At 51.3% G+C, this 16,767-nt stretch overlaps 1 protein-coding gene across 5 annotated transcripts in view; it reads left to right on the forward strand.

The window, feature by feature from the left end:
• Nucleotides 1-995: 995 nt before the first annotated feature.
• Nucleotides 996-16,767, forward strand: part of P4HA2 (prolyl 4-hydroxylase subunit alpha 2) — a 47,991-nt gene continuing 32,219 nt past the window's right edge. The window contains exons 1-6 of one of the 5 annotated variants that reach the window (XM_055142778.1): nucleotides 996-1,183; nucleotides 1,610-1,727; nucleotides 2,183-2,242; nucleotides 11,874-11,980; nucleotides 13,342-13,438; nucleotides 13,813-13,964. In XM_055142778.1, coding sequence (XP_054998753.1) covers nucleotides 11,899-11,980; nucleotides 13,342-13,438; nucleotides 13,813-13,964 — 331 coding nt within the window. In that variant the 5' untranslated portion in view covers nucleotides 996-1,183; nucleotides 1,610-1,727; nucleotides 2,183-2,242; nucleotides 11,874-11,898. Of the gene's footprint in view, nucleotides 1,184-1,609; nucleotides 1,728-2,182; nucleotides 2,243-11,849; nucleotides 11,981-13,341; nucleotides 13,439-13,812; nucleotides 13,965-16,767 lie in introns of those variants that run through there. The other 4 variants (XM_055142779.1, XM_055142777.1, XM_055142780.1 and 1 more) reach the window with 4 other exon arrangements.

Below are 16,767 nucleotides of genomic sequence, written 5' to 3' on the forward strand. Positions count from 1 at the left end.
GTATGGTAAATGCCCGACTCTCTGTACTATCAGTTCCACCTCTGTGTGTAATTTTGTGTGTTTGCTTGGAGGTTCCCGGCTGAGCTGCTTGCCTGGCCAGTGTGCCACTGGGAATGTCTTGTATATGGCCTGGACAGAGGCTGGGAGCCTGCCATTCCCAACCAGCTCTCTGATGAGATTCTCAGACTTTCCCCCTTCATTTATGACCAGGAAGGTTCACGGAGTAGGCGTGGGAACCTCCTGGCGGCCAGGACCTCCTGGGGCTCACCAAGGTCTGTGGCCTCCCTGCCTTCATGCGCTTCCCGCCCCCGCAGCCAATGAAGTGTCACTGTTCTGAGGACCCGTTGTTCCCTGATGGAAAGATTTGAGTCAACCAGAGGTGGGTTAATGTGTCCCCCTTGCCCGCCCTAGTCGGACAGCTTCTGCCTCATTGATCCATAGCCAGGAGCACTTTGCTGGTGCTGTGACGTTGCGAATCCTTCTGGAAGCTGGGGTGGTGGTAGGGTGGGACAGTGGAATTGCCCCCATGTCCCCAGCCACGGTCATCACAGTCTTATTATTGGAGGTGGCACACCCAGCCGGGCTCAGGGATCACTCCTGGTGGGGTTTGTGGTGATGCCCGGATTGAACCTGGGACAGCCACATGCAAGGCCAGTCAGTGCCTTGACCCCTCCCTGCCATCCCTCCGACACTATCCCTAGTCGTCTCGAGGGGCTTCCCCACTCCTCTCCTCTGAGACCCCAATCCCAAGTCCAGAGGGACCCGCGGAGGGGGGCAGGGGGAGCGTGTGCGCCGAGGCCAGGGGAGTCCGCGGGCGCCCGGGAGCCTGTGTGGCAGCCGTCGGGCGGGCGCCCGGCCGCCTCCGCTGGCCCGAGAGCTGTGGCCGGAGCTGGGCGCGGGGGCGGCCGCGGGCTGTGTACGTGCGGCGGGCGGTGGGCGGCTCCCGCCGGGCCCCGGCCCGTTCCCGCCTCCCCGCCCGCGCGGCCCCGGCCAACTCAGAGGCCCGGGTGGGGGACGCCCCCAGCCTCGGCTGCAGGGGGCCGCGGAGGGGCGGGAGGGGGGACGTGGCGGCGGCTCAAGGAGGCGGAGCGGCCGCGCGGGGGCGGAGCCGCGGGAGGAGCCGCCGCGCTGGCCCCGCGCCGCCGCCGGAGCTTCTGGAAACGCCTGGACAGCGCGTGTCCAGGTGAGCGCCCCCGCGCTGGCCTCCTGGGGGCTCGGGCGCCGGGCGGGGGGCGGGCGGGGCTGGGTGCGGGGCTCCGAGTGGGGGGAGCAGGGGGGAGGATCGAGGGGCGCAGTGGGAACCGCAGCCCCGCGCCCGCAGCACCGGTTCCGAGGCGCCGGGGTTCCTGTCCCCGCCGCCCTTCCTGCCGGTCCCCGCGGCCGCCGCGCCCTGTCGTGCCCCGGGCAGGGCGGCCTGGCCCCGAGGGCTGCCCGGTGGACGGCGCTGGCCGCTCGCCGTCCGGGAGAGCCTTTGCCCTTTGTAAATGTAGCGCCACGGGGTCGTGGTCCCGCAGGGTTCGGGCTGGTGCCCGCCTAGAGGGGCTATGGGACGAGAACGTTATCCCGCCCTCCCAGGCATCCCGTACACACTCGGCTTGTCTTTCCTTAGCTGCTGCGCGGAGAACCGTAGTCACGGGCGGAATCCAGCACACGGCCCTGGCTCGGGAGTCCAGAGAAGCCGAGGAACCGAAGATCAGATCCCGAGAGACCAGACACGAAACAGCGTGGTGAGTGCAGGGCTGGGAGGGAGCACCCAACTGTGGGTAGCCCAGACCAGAGGGCTTCCAGCAGCAGGAGATCCCAGAGCTGGAACAAGGGTGGTGCAGTGTACTGAAGCCTGTGGGGAAACTGGGAAGCGAGGCTCACTAGTGGATGCAAGGTGATAGCGGGACCCCCTGTCACCCTACCCAAAGCCGGAGGACAGACAGCGTATTGTGCCCTGGGCGGAAACAGGGCACAGTAATGGCAGAGTTGCTCCTGTTTTCTGTGTTCCACTCCCACCCTGGGGAAGAAGGTATGGAGGAACATTTGCCTCCCTCCAAGTCTGAGCGGACGCCTCTGCTGGAGACCCACATCTGTCGCCCTCAGCCAGCTTGCAGGAGATGCTCCCCCTGACAGTAGGGTTGGGGGCTTCATTGCTCTGTAATTTAGGGTAGTCCTCCTAAGATGTTTTTTTTTGCAGGCTGCTGCTTCTCAGCTCCTATCACATCTGGGGTGGCAGCTCCCATAGTTTAGTTCTCTGGTAAATGAACCAATGTCTGATGCTTTGGTCCTCAGTTTGTCCAGGGTGCAGTGTCTCACCGTGAACTCAGCCTCTCTGCTCACTTCTCCCCTTTTGTGAGATGTTTTGGCGTTGGATCATCTGGGACCTTCTTGTTCTCAGAAGGCCAAGCCTGTCCACCGTGGCTCAGCCAAGGAAGCCACGTAGTAAGGATGGAGGGAATTGGCGGTGCGCCTCATCCCAGAGATGCCATAATGGGTCACTCTAGTTCTCTGAGAGTCCAGCAGTCAGACATAGTGACCACTGGGCAGTGTCTATGGCTTCTTCTATTTTGTTGCGGGCCCTGAAATGGGCAGTTCGGTGCTTACCTTGTCACTGGTTCAGCCTGACCGCAGTGGATCTTCCTGTGGTCCTAATTTCTGCTGAGCGTATGCCAGGGACTGGAATGAGGGGGAGGGAGAGGAGGTGCCATTGGTAGTTCTCTTCTTGGCCCTGGGTACTTTATAATCCCTGAGATTGCTGTTTCCTGCTGGCCACTAGCCAGAAGCCAGGGGAGGAACCCAGAGCCTGAGTATTCATCAGAAGGAGAGAGTATGTGGGTACAGCCTGGAGGAATGAGTGGGGTGAATGATCTGGGGGTCTGCTCATTTCCCAATAGAGCCCTTTTTTTTTTTTTTAATTCTGTCCTCCCACATCCCTGGGAGGGTCTGAGGTTGGATACAAGCTCTTGGCTGGTTTGTGGCCACGCTGGCCGATAGTGTGCAGAGGATGGTGGGTGTGTCCCTGGCCCCTGGGATCTGTCAAGAGTTTAATTTTATGCAGATGGAGGTTGGCAGGAAGTACTCTGATGCAGGCACGTGCAAGCCCAGACAGAGGCTGGAACAAGAGTGATACTTGGAAAAATTTGTTCAGATCTAGCAATTTAGAGTTTTGAAGTGCCCCAGGGTGGGACCCAAACCTATCCTAAGGCAGAGAGGGCTGGTGGCTCCTGTGGTTTCCGCATTTATGGTGGGATGTGGATAGAGGAGCAGGACACTTTCAGGAGACGCTGAGGGGAAATGAAAGGTCTGGACTAGACTTTCTGCAGTTCTGGAAGGGAGATTTTTCTGATCCAGAGGTGACCTTGCAGGGTGGAGACTGAACTGTTTGAGTCATGAGTTTTCCAGCTTAGGTTCAGGGGATCTGCCTGAACCTGGTCACTGACCAGCCCCTGCTCTAGACCTGCCAGGAAGTGCTTTCAAGAGTGGCGCCTGCTCAGTACCTGGCATTCCTGTGGCCAAGTGAGGCCTTGTTCCTGATGCCTGGTCCTGGTATGAGATTGATGCGAACTGATCAGAGGTACAGAAATACATGAGATCCTACACCTACAGTGTTGGTCCAGACTCATTTTTGTGTGTGTGTGTGGGGCGGGGGGGGGGGGGGGAGGCGTGGTGTGGTGAGGGCACCTGACAATGCTCAGCGGCTATTCCTGGCTGTGCTCAGGAGTGACTCCTGGTGGTACACCGGGGCTACTGTTTGGTATTTGGGGATCACGCTGGGGAATCAAACTGTACAGTCTCTCTGCCTCTGGACTTCCATCTTTTGCCAGAGAATTTTCCTCGTGAACTTTAGGATCTTTTGTGGAGCTGGGGCAGGTGGAGGTGGGGGGGTCCACAACCTGGTGCTCAAGGTTTACTTTTTTTCTTTTTCTTTTTTTTTTTTTGGCTTTTTGGGTCACAGATTTACTCCTGGCTTATGCACTCAGGAATTAACTCCTGGCGATGCTCAGGGAACCATATGGGATGCTGGGGATTGAACCCGGGTCAGCCGCGTGCAAGGCAAACCGCCCTACCTGCTGTGCTATTGCTCCAGCCCCATCAAGGTTTACTTTGGACTGTGCTCGGGATCACTCCCCATGGCTCTGAGGATGAGCCCCAATTAGTTCTGTGCAAGGCAGCACCTTACTTGCTGTACTACCTCTCTGGACCCTAGAGTTGAGGATTGACTCATTCCAGGGTTTTTTCATGATGGTCAGAGCTGCCTGACTCTCCTGAATTAATATTTTATTTCTTCTGACACTCCTAGGTCTTGGGATTGGCCAGATTTTGCCTCGACTTCCTCTTCACTGTCCCCAATACCGACCTTCTAACTCCCCAGACATCAGCTGGGCAGCAGTGCCCACTTCAACCCATGGGTCTTCCTCAGTGCCCTTGGTGCTGGTATGAATTGTGCTTGATCTTGGGCTGACCACTGCCATCTTATTGTCACTATAAGGTGGATTGGAAATGGCCTCGCTCTGAGAAACTGTCTGCAGAGCTTGTTTGGAGATGTACTGCTTCGCCTGGACTGTATCTCCCTGTACGCCAGACTGCTTGTTAAAATGGAGGCTTCCAAGAGACCCATTACTTGTCAAAGGTCACAGAGTCAGGAAGTGGTGGTGGAGCTGAGATTTAATTCTGGGGGTGTCTGCCCCTATGACAGGTGGGCCTTCCCTTTGGGCTGTCCTGTCTGTCCTCTGCTGGACTGCTTAGACATTTGTTAGGACAGGAGGGACCACCCCTGAGCTGGAGCCCTATGTTGTTGTCTTCTAGATCCATCTGCTGTCCTCCCTCTCTGAGGATGCAATGAGGGATGTCCACAAGGCAACTTCATGACCCCTTGAATCCATCCAGGATTGAGGGATTGGCCTGGGCGTGTATCTCTGTCCATGTTGTCCATATCCCTTATGTTGGAGACTCCAGATAGTTCTTCTGAGTAGGACCAAATGACAGAAAGTGCCAATGGAAAATGTGTGGGGGTTGAGTCTTGTTTTGTTCTTGATTTGCTGGAGCACGTCAGACGGCCGGAAATACTCAGGCTCAGTTAGTTTAGAGATCTGTATGTGAAATGGAGATGGTAATCTAGGGTACAAGGTTCTGGTGAGGATTAGGTCGTAGAAATGAAAGATTCGGGGGATCATGAATAGTGGTTATCTTAGCTCAGAAAACAGAGCCCGAGGCAGAGCTTAAGTGCTTAATGCTGTACTGGATGGCGCAGAGACAGGATAGCCTGGGTGCGGCCCAGGAAACCTGAGGCAGAGCAGGAAGCTCTGACTAGTGGTGTGTTACCAGTGGGCCAGCCTGCAGGGAGACTCGATGGCTGCTCATTCTCCCAGCACTTTTCTGGGCAGGCGCCACAGCGTCACAGGCAGTTCCTCGGTGCAGGGTGGGGAGGGATTTTATCTGCTAACGTCCCCTTATCTGCTGGCCTCCATTGTCCTTTCTTGGTTGGAATGGCCTCCTGAGGAATGAGCTTGCCTTCATGCTTACTCCTCTGTCCCCTTTTGTTGGTGTTGAGAAATGAAGGAGGGCCCCAGAGATTTAGGGCCTATGTGGTCCCCTCCACTGGGTCTGAGGCAGGACGAGTGGCCGTGTGCCCTGGAGACAGGGGAGACTCAGAGAGGAGGCGGCGACAAGTAGTCCGAAGTGCCCCGTGCATAGGTTTTGCCTTTGTGTGTGGTTCCCACTCACAGAGGCTGCCCATCTTTGCCAACAGTTTGACAGGGAACTGGTGTGGCCGTTGCATGTCTAGTAACCAAAGCAGGAGACTGGAACATGCAAATCACATGTTCACAGGCGGGACAGCAAGCATGAGGATCCATTTGGAGGAACTTGGCGGTGTGGGTACATTATCAGGGAAGGAGCACAGTTTTCCTGTGAGATAGTTCTGAGCTACAGAGACACGAAGATCAAGTGATTGTTTGATCATTAGAAGATGGGGCTGCAGGAAACAGCAGGGCAGGGTCACATGGCATCAAAAGGGCCTTGGAGCTGAGGAGTCCAGACTGTCTACCCAGGGCAGTAGAGAACCTTTGGGGGACCCATGTCAACCCTGCAGATGGAGAGCTGTGTAGAGGGAAGGGAACCAGAGGCCAGATGAAATGAGAGGCCAGTGTAGACAAGATCCAGAGGGGTTGCTGGAGGGATCGGGTGGCTGAACGGGGTGACGAACGACTAAGACATGACAGTAGGGTAAAGAGTTGGGACACGGGGTTGGAGCAATAGCACTGCGGGTAGGGTGTTAGCCTTGCATGCGGCCGACCTGGGTTCGATTCCCAGCATCCCATATGGTCCCCCAGGCAGTGCCAGGAGTAATTCCTGAGCACATGAGCCAGGAGTAACCCCTGTGCATCTCTGGGTGTGACCCAAAAAGAAAAAAAAAGTTGGGGCACCCCCTTCCCCTCCCTGGGTAGAGGAGGGCTGTTTGCTGCTCCGAGTTTTGCTAGCAGCGCTTCTGGGAGCATGGGCAAGACTCCGCTGGGCACTGCCTTCATAGAGTTGGCCACCTGGAAGCAGAATCTCCGGGACATGGGGGTGGGCCCTGTTTAGACAAATTTTACTCCTTTATGGAAGATAGCCTCTTGTTCCGGCCAAGGCAGCCCAGTTTGTTCTGGGCAAACCCATGTCCTGTCTCAAGGCTGTTAGAAACATTGTTAAAACACAGCCTGTTGCATTGGGGCTGCAGCTGGGAGCTTGGCAGACGTTCTTGCCTGATGAGGTAAAGGGAGAAGTTCAGGACGCTGCTGGTTTGCAGCTGGAAACATCTTCTCATGGCCATTTGGCCAGGTTGTAAATGTCTTTTCCAAAGAGCGCTTGTTGGGGCCTCTGATTGTATATCTTGGAACTGGCCTGTGCTTAGAAACAGGGCTGGTCCCCAGGGCCATCACTGGCACTGGACTTTGGCAGATTTTAAAGGACCTCCCAGTGGGGAGCTTGCAGGGCTGCCTTGGACACTATTTGAGAGCAAACTGCTTTGTTTTCTTTTCTTTTAAAGCATATTATAAAATATTTTTAAAATTCTTGTTAGAATTCCTTGTAGAAAGAGTTGGAAATACAAATAAGCATAAAGAGAAAAATGAAATTCCTCACCAAGACACAACTAGATTTATGGCAGTCTCCTTGCACGTGTGTGCTGTACAAGCAGACTTTCCTTGCGAACATGGAATCTGAACGCACCCCTGCTTTTCTTGTGTACCTGTCTGCTCTGTTCTCCCAGGATAGGCATGCGGACACCTTCTCTGTCCTCCCCAAGCCGACTGTGGCTATGGGTGGGATTAGCAGGGTCAGGCAGTATGGGTTGATCTCTCTTTCTGTCTCCTTCCAACCTGGCGCTGAGTGGGTGACTATTATTTTTTAAAATTTAATTTCATTTTTTTAATGAATCACCAGGAGATACAGTTACAGATTTACAAACTTTCATGATTACGTTCCAGTCATACAATGATCGAGTACCCATCCCTCCACCAGTGCCCATTCCCTACCACCAATGTTCCAAGTATCCCTCCTGCCACCCCCACCCTTTCCCACCCCCTGCCTCTGTGGTAGGCACACTCCTTACTCTCTCTCTCCTTTTGGGTGTTATGGTTTGCAATACAGGTACTAAATGGTCATCATGTTTGGTCCATAGTCTACTTTCAGCACACATCCCGAGTGAGCCCAGCTATCATTTACTTAGTGGTCCCTTCTCTATCCCAGCTGCCTTTCCCCCCAGCACATGAGACTGGCTTCCAAGCCGTGGAGTGATCCTCCTGGCCCTTATCTCTACTATCCTTAGGATTTGTCTCCTATTATGTTACTTTATGTTCCACAAATGAGTACAGTCATTCTGTGTCTGTCATTCTTTTTCTGATTCATTTCACTTAGCATGATACTCCTCCGTGTCCATCCATTTACATGTGAATTTCATGATTTCATTTTTTCTAAGAGCTGCATAGTATTCCATTGTGTAGATGTACCAAAGTTTCTTTAACCAGTCATCTGTTCTTGGGCACTTGTTTTTTTTCCAGATTCTGGCTATTGTAAATAGTGCTGCAATAAATATACAGGTTAAGATGTCATTTCTACTATACTTTGTTTTTTGCATCTCCAGATATAGTCTAAAAAATGGTATTGCTGGGTCAAATGGGAGCTCAATTTCTAATTTTCTGAGAAATTTTTGAGAATCATACTGTTTTCCAAAAGGGCTGAACCAGTCAGCATTCCCACTAGCAGTGAAGGAGAGTCCCTTTTTCCCCGCATCCACGCCAATACTGGTTGCTTTTGTTCTTGGATGTGGGCCAGTCTCTGTGGTGTGAGATGATATCTCATTGTTATTTGATCTGTATATCCTTGATGATTGATGATGAAGAGCATTTTTTCATGTGCCTTTTGGCCATTCGGATTTCTTCTATGAGGAAGTTTTCATTCATTTCAGCACTCTACTTTCTGGTGGGATTGAATGTTTTCTTCTTGTAGAGTTTAACCAGTGCCTTGTATATCTTTGATATTAACCCCTTATCAGAAGGGTATTGGGTAGATATCCTTTCCCATCTTGTAGATGGTCTTTGTATTCTGGTCATTGTTTCTTTTGAGGTGCAGAAGCTTCTTAGTTTAAGATAGTCCCATTTTTTTTTTTTTTTTGCTTTTTGGGTCACACCTGGCGATGCACAGGGGTTACTCCTGGCTCTATACTCAGGAATTAGCTCCTGGCGGTGCTCAAGGGACCATATGGGATGCTGGGGATCGAACCTGGGTCGGCCACGTGCAAGGCAAACGCCCTACCCACTGTGCTATCGCTCCAGCCCCAAGATAGTCCCATTTTTTAATTTCTGTTTCTACTTGCTTGATCAGTGATATTTCGTCTTTGAAGATACCTTTAGCTTCAGTGTCGTGGAGGGTTTTCCTACCTTTTCTTCAGCGTACCTTATGGATTCTGGTCTGATGTTGAGGTCTTTAATCCATTTGATCTGACTTTTGTGTATGGTGTTAGGTAGAGGTCCGAGCCCATGTTTTTGCATGTAGCTGTCCAGTTTTGCCAGCACCATTTGTTAAAGAGGCTTTCCTTGCTACACTTTATATTTCTTGCTCTCTTATCAAAGATTAGATGATCATATATTCGAGGGTGTGTGTAAGGATATTCAGCCCTATTCCACTGGTCTGCAGCTCTGTCTTTGTTCCAATACCATGCTGTTTTAATTATTGCCACTTTGTAGTACAGTTTGAGGTTGAAGAAAGTGTTGCCTCCCATCTCCCCCCCCCGCCCCGCCCCCAAATTGCTTTAACTATTCATGGGGGCTTGTTGTTCTATATGAATTTCAGGAATGTTCGATCAATTTCTTTGAAGAGTAGGATGACTTTATTTTTTAAAAAATAGGGTCCACACCCAGTGGAATTCAGGTGCCACTAGCTACTTCCATTGATACACCAGCGGCCATATGGTTCTGGAAATAGGACCGAGGGCTTTGTGCATGCAGTGCAGTGCATTTGTTCTGCCACTTGAGCATTCTCCCCAGTCCTGGATAATGTTTGCACCAAGCCTTTAACATGCAGGGACCCACAGATCAGGAGAAAGGAGGACCCCCCCCCCACCACCACCCAGGGCTCCCATGCTTGGGGTGACAGGACTGATAGTGGCAGTCAGGGTGCCGCTCTGGGATGTCTGGTTCTTTGGACCAACAGACTGTGTCCTTAGCCTCCCGGCAGAATGGGGCTGAGAGACCCCTGCTGTGTCGCTTCCTGGAGCCTAGGATGTGGTGCACTGGGGCTTGTGGATTGTGGATGGGTGCCGCTAGCCCAGATAGCTCATTCCAGAAAAATGGCAACTGGTGTTCAGGAAGCACTGAGGGAACTTGGCTGCTTCCCCTCGCCCCCCCAACTCCCACCATCCCCCCTACCCCCCCGCCCCAGACCTCTGTAAGGTGCAAACTGTGGACAGCCTCTCAGGATGATTAGAAGGGAATGAGGCTTCTCCTCCTGAATTTTGCCTCTGAAGATGCATGGCTTTGCTTTGGTGACACAGCTGAGAAGTGCTGGCTCCCTCTCTTCCAGCTGTGTCTACTTTGGTCTCCAGCCTGACCGATGGCTGATTGGTCCCTTCATGTCTGCAATGTGGCCTCCGGCCCTGCATTTCCCGTCACTCCCTGAAAGAGCCTTACAGAAGGAGCCTTCAGCGTCAAACCTCTTGAAGTGGAAAGGGCAAGCAAGGCCCTCTGTGAGGACTTGTGTAAGCATGAAGAAAAGTTTTCTGGAATCCAGGGTGGAGGCGCAGTGGGGGTTGGGGGAGCACACGTGTAGCTGGACAGAGATGGCCACGACTTTCCCTTAGGGCTGATCCGGTGGTTTCCCGTTTCCGTGACTTGCTACCCCCAACTCCCTGGTGGATCTCTGATCCTGATGTTCCCTACCTTGTGGCAGGTTCTGGGATGAAGGATCCTGCCTGGGCATCTCTGGGCTCTCTGTGGACATGCTGGCTTTGAACGTGGACATGGGGCCATGGGGCGGGAACAGGAACCAATAGAGCCTGTTCCTCTCCTCCTCTTCCAGCCTGAGGCATCTGTTTGAGGGTGGGGTTGGGGTTGGCCATCTCTGGGCCTGGTGTGGCCATGATGGGCTGGATTCTCTTCTGAAGAGTGGGGTGTGGGTTGTGCGGACACTAACAGGCCGGGGCTGTCAGCAGTAGGTAAACTGGCATGAGCTGACGTAGGATTCAATCACCTCAGATGCATTGTTAGGGGAAATATTTGCATTTCCTCCATATTCCTGGATTTCCCCCAGTAAAATTCCGTGGGAGCCCTGTGTGAGGCAGAGCAGGAAGGGGAGGTGCGGACTGGGGTTGGAGCTGGGGTTGCATGCTTGCACTGCGGGCCTGAGCAGGGGGGATGGATGCCTCAGCTTCCGTTGTGTACTTGGGTCCCCTGCCAGCAAGCATTGCTCCAGGTTGTGGCCGTGGCCTTGAGAACTGGGCTTGGCTATTTCTAGATGGGTGAGCAGACAGCGGCTGGCCTCGTCCCCATGTCAGCAACCCAGCCCAGCCCGCCCAGGCTGAGGGCGTGTGAGTGTTGTCTCTTCACCGACTTCCCCAGAAGCTTCACTGTGGCTTGGGGAAAATGGGCAGGGGACAGCTTTGTCCCTCTTCTGGCTGGCAATCTCCTGTGCAGCTTACTCCAGGGGTTGGTCGCCTGGCACAGTGTGCCAAGTTCTCTCTCTGTCATTACCTCTCCTGTCCCAGCACTGGGTTGGAGCGATAGCACAACAAGTAGGGCGTTTGCCTTGCATGCAGCCGACCCGGGTTCAATTTCTCCATTCCCTCTCGGAGAGTCCTGCAAGCTGCCGAGAGTATCCCGCCCACACGGCAGAGGCTGGCAAGCTACCTGTGGCGTATTCGATATGCCAAAAACTGTAACAACAAGTCTCACAATGGAGACGTTACTGGTGCCCACTCAAGCAAATCGATGAGCAATGGGATGACAGTGATACAGTGATACAGTCCCAGCACTAGACCAGTAGGCAGGGCTGTGAGTTAGATATGGGTCCCAGGCATGTGTGTTCGCTGGAAAAAACAGAAAAACAAGTGCTGTGAAAGAAGCACTGGGCACTAGAGGTGATGGTTCCCTGGGGCTGACCAGCCTTCCCATGCTGCCAAGGAATTGGGGGAACCTGAGGAAGGCTGGACAGAGATTCCCCCAGGGTCATGGGCCTCCTGGAGAGGGCTGGACAGCCACATCCCTGGTGCCATCCCAGGCCACTTTCGGCCAAGACCCTGCTCATTCTCTGGCTTTAATGTGGTCGTCTTAGTGTGAGTGTATGTACACGCGTGACAGTCCCCTCATGGCAGTTGCTTCCTTTTGATCCAGGGACCATTACTGAATTCCTTGCAGACTCAGCGCTCTGTGACCAGTGACCATGAATCCTTGGGTGTCTGCCTTGCTGATGGCCTGGTTTAGTGTCCTGTGCTCCGTGCAGGCTGAATTCTTCACCTCGATCGGTACGTACCAACAGGATTGTCAGAATCATCCGCCCAGGTGCTGGGGAAAGTCACTGCCTGAGTCTTGTTCTTGTTGAGGGCATGGGACTTCAACTGCTGTTTTTTGTTTCTGAAACCCTCCCCCCATTGTCTTTGCTGATATTTTGATAACCAGGACTCGGTATGCGCCTGGCTGCTGTAGTGCTGGGCACTGCACGCGTACTTGGCTGTGGTGCACGTAGAGGTCTGCCCTCCTCTCGCTCTAGTGGTCGCTGGGGTTTTGCTCTTTGTCGAGACATGCAGTTACAATGTGTGCTTGCTGGGGCTTGCTGGGTGCTCAATTGGGATACATTTCCTGGCCCTGGTGCTCTCACATCTTTTTTTCAGTTGCAGTAACTGGGGGTTGCACACCTTTTTGTGGAGCTTATGTATGCTTGATACGGCTGGAAACCATTTGAGGTGCTGGGGGCCAATCACAGACAGCAGAGCTCCCAGGATTGTGCTTAGGCCACACTGGGGATTTGAACTCATGACCATATGCTTGCACTGCAGGTGCTCTGCGCCCCGGCACTGTTCCTCCATGTCTCAACTTCTGCTTCTCACCAGCTGGGGAGAAAGTAAAGCGTGTAGACTTACCGCTTTTCACATTTTTCTCTTCTGCTTTTTGGGCCACACCTGGTGCTACTCAGGGGATTTTCTTGCCTCTGCACTCAGAAATCACTCCTGGTGGGCTCAGGAGTCCGTATGGGATGCCGAGGATCAAACCCAGGGTGGCCACATGCAAGGCAAGCACTCTACCCGCTGTGCTCTCTCTCTGGCCCCAAGAGGGGCCACTTTTCCCTCTGAGGTCCTTTCTGATGAGCTGAGTGTCCTCAGGGCCAGCTGTCTGAGCCGGGCCCCATCCCTGGAAGTGTGAGCTACTCCTGGACTTCTTAGCTTTTCTGACCATCTCCCGATTCAGAGAGTGGTTTTGAGCAGAGAGCACTCTAGCAGGTTAGTTCCTTGCTTCTCTCCTCACCTACAGTCTCAGAGCTTATTTCTTTGTGGTAGAGCCCTGAGGTTGTCCATGCCCTGTGACATGTATGTACTGTGTGGTAGTGAAAGAGTGAGATTTGGGGCTCCTTCTGGAAGCATCCCCTAGTGCGCTTACCTCAGTTTCTTACTACCTTTGCCCCTCCCTGAGATCAGAGATCACAACCATGTGAGTTCCTGGACTTCTTTTGACTCTAGTTCCCACAGCCCCATCTTAAAAAAAAGAAAAAAAAACCTGATAATGCTCTTGGCCCAGCGGACTTGCCTCTCCGGGCTGGGCTTGCCCGTTAAAGAATGGGATCTGGACAGCCTCATTTATTCATTCCTTACCCGTTCATTCTCCCTCGCAGGGCACATGACAGACCTGATTTATGCGGAGCAGGACCTGGTACAGTCTCTGAAGGAGTACATCCTGGTGGAGGAAGCTAAACTCTCCAAGATTAAGAGGTCTGGATATTCTGCATTCCCACCCCACCCTGAGTCAGCCCGTCCCTCGACCCCGACCTCCCAAGAGCCCATGCAGTGTGTGTGCCCTCAGAGGCTCTTGATAGGGCATGTGGGGCTGGCCTGAAGCTTCTTTCAAGCCAGTTTTCCAGAGTAACTAAGTGTATGGGCTACAGACTCGAGGCTTTTTGCAGACATTTAGTTTCTTAGTTTTCATCTAGATGAAGGGGGTGGAAGTATGCTGGGAGTTATTCATAGCTTGCTGCTTTCTTGAGATGAGAAGGATCTTGAATCTCACCAGAGAAATGACCACAGGTCAAGACCCCTGTGGGGAAGTGTGTTAATTGTCTTTTTTTTTTTTCCTCCTGCTTTCTCAGTTGGGCCAACAAAATGGAGGCCCTGACCAGCAAGTCAGCAGCTGACCCTGAGGGCTACCTCGCCCACCCCGTGAATGCCTACAAACTGGTGAAGCGGCTGAACACAGACTGGCTGGCGCTGGAGGACCTTGTTCTGCAGGATTCTGCCGCAGGTGAGGGGCAGCGAGCCGGTGCTCTGGTGAGCCAGTGGGTGTTTGTGTGCTTGTTGGGGTGTGGGGGTGTGGGGGTCTGAACTGTTGGGTCTGGGTGTATGTGGGCATGTGTAGCGTGTAGCCATTGACCCGCCAGTCCCACGGATACTCCCTTCTGTGTGGGAATTGGCAATTGGCTGTGCTTGTTTATTTAGGGTTTTTTCTTCTTGTTTGTGTCACACCTATCAATGCTCAGCAATGCTCAGGGGTTACTCCTGGCTCTGCACTCAGGAATCACTCATGGTATTGCTCAGGGGATAATATGGAATGCCAGGGATTGAACCTGGGTCGGCTGCATGTATACAAGACAAATGCTATACCTGTTGTACTATTGTTCCAGCCCCAGTTTATTTAGTTTTTGTTTTGGGGTCATACCCAGAGCTGCTCAGGCCTGACTCCTGGCTCTATGCTCAGGAATCACTCTTTTTTATTTATTTATTTTTTTGAGGAGGGACACACCCAGTGTGCTCAGAGGTTATTCCTGGCTCTGCACTCAGGAATTACTCTTGGCAGTGCACGGGGACTGTTTGGGATGCCAGGATCTAACCCAGGTTGGCCGCATGCAAGGCAAGCACCCTACCCACTGTACTATCACTCCTGGGACCACTCTTGGTAGGGCTCAGGGGACTGTATGGGGTGCTGGGGATTGAACCTGGGTGGCTATATACAAGATGAGTACCTTACCTGTGGTACTATCTTTCTGGCCCTTTTCTTATTTTTAGTATGTGATAATACCATTTCCTTGCCTTCTCTTGGTATTTTTATGTCTTCTCATTCTTTGGGGTTAACTTCTCCACCTCCCACCCCTAATTACATTTTAGTATACATGTTTTCAAAAAAAATTTGGAAAGCACAAAAGCAATCAAATAAAATTTATGATTTTTGTTTGTTTTGGCCCCACTAATCTGTGCTGAGGGCTTTCCTGGCTCTGTGCTCAGGGATCACTCCTGGACATTCTTGGGGGACTACATGTGATGCTGGGGATCAGGTATGGGTCAGCTCAGTGCAAGGCAGCATCTAAATCCCTGCACTATCTCTCCAGTCTTGAAAATTGCAATTTTTGATACAATTTCCTAGAGATAAGCAATATCATATAAGATGCTGATATTTTTCGCATGGATATTTATCTTGAGAAGAAGTAGAACTGCAGATATCTGCCAAGGAATACGAGTATACTGTTTTTGAGGGACCAAGTGAATAAGCAAAAGTGAGTTATGCACATGCAAAGAAATATAGTATACCACATTAACACATGAAAAAACAAAAATCAATAAAATCTGAGAAAACATTTAACAAGATTTAGTGTCCAGTTATAAGGATTCCAATAAGTTAGGGGTAAATGGACTATATGTCAGCATAATAAAGATTATATATCACAGACCCATAGTTAATGTGATACTCAGTGTGAAAAACTGAAAATGTTTCTTTTGTTAGGTACAAGGAAAGATTGTCCACTCTTATCATATTCCACATATATTGACAGTCCTCACCAGTGCACTTAGATAAGAAAATGAAATAAAAGGAATCCAAATTAGAAAATGTAAAATGGTCTCTATTTGCAGATAACATAATATACGTAGAAAACCCTAGAGTCACCACTAAAAGCCAAGAAATAGTATATCAGTATAATAAATTGGCAGGCTACAAAATCAACATACAAAAAATAAGTGTTGTCAGGGTTGGAGAGATAGTACAGCAGGTAGGGCATTCGCCTTGCACTCGGACAACCTGCTCTCATGGTTTCTGGAGCCCTATTCCTGAGTGCAAAGCCAGGAGTAACTCTTGAGCATGCTGGGTGTGGCCCAAAAAATTAAAAAAAAAAAAGAGTTGTGTTACTATATGCAAGTAGTGAAATAAGTGAAAGAAATCAATAGAAGAATTTTATTTATGATTTCTTCAGCAGGAAAATAATAAGACATTCTTAAAAGAAATTAGAGAAGGCACAAAAACCAGAATGATATTCTATGCTCATGAATTGGAAAATTAGCATTTTTTGAGGGGCAGGGGGCATACCTGGAAGTGCTCAGGGGTTATTCCTGGCTCTGCACTCAAGAATTACTCCTGGTGGTGCCTGGAGGACCATATGGGATGCCAGGGCTCAAATCCAGGTTATCCATGTGCAAGGCAAGCTCCCTACTTGCTGTACTATTGTTTTGGCCCCCAGGGAAAATTAACATTTTTAAAATGACCATTCTGCCAAAGCAGCATATAGATTCATTTCAGCCCCTATCTAAAATTCAATGGCAGTTATTAAAGAAAATATTATAAACTTATTGAAATTTGTCTAGATCTACAAAAGACACAAAAGAGTCAAAGGAATCCTGAGAAAAAAGGTAAGAGGAGGTGTCATGTGTCTCAACTTCAAACTGTAATGCAAAGCATCTGTTAGTGGAACAATGTAGTAAGAACCTAGCAGAGTTAAAACAGACACATAGAGCAGTGGAGCAGAATTATGATCCCAGGAATAACACCTCCACTACACACACACATTGACAGTTAATTTTTTTTCTCCCTGAATTCAGTAAAAGGCTTTAGGGAAATAGAAAGGAAGGGATAGTAAAGCAGAGAAGCACGGGAGGATTCTCAAGTGGGATTCCAAGTAAAGGCTGAAGCCTTTTTCCTTTTATATCTTTTTAACAAAGGTAGGTGGGTGAGCATTTCTTTACCATGCTTTAAGAATATGGGAGAGAGGGGTGGGGAGGGAGGGGGAGGAAAGGGAGAGAAAAGTGCCTAAAGTCAGAGCGGTGGAGTGGGGGGGGGAGGG

Source organism: Sorex araneus, chromosome 6 (genome assembly GCF_027595985.1).
Source record: "Sorex araneus isolate mSorAra2 chromosome 6, mSorAra2.pri, whole genome shotgun sequence".
In the NCBI taxonomy this organism is placed as follows: domain Eukaryota; kingdom Metazoa; phylum Chordata; class Mammalia; order Eulipotyphla; family Soricidae; genus Sorex; species Sorex araneus.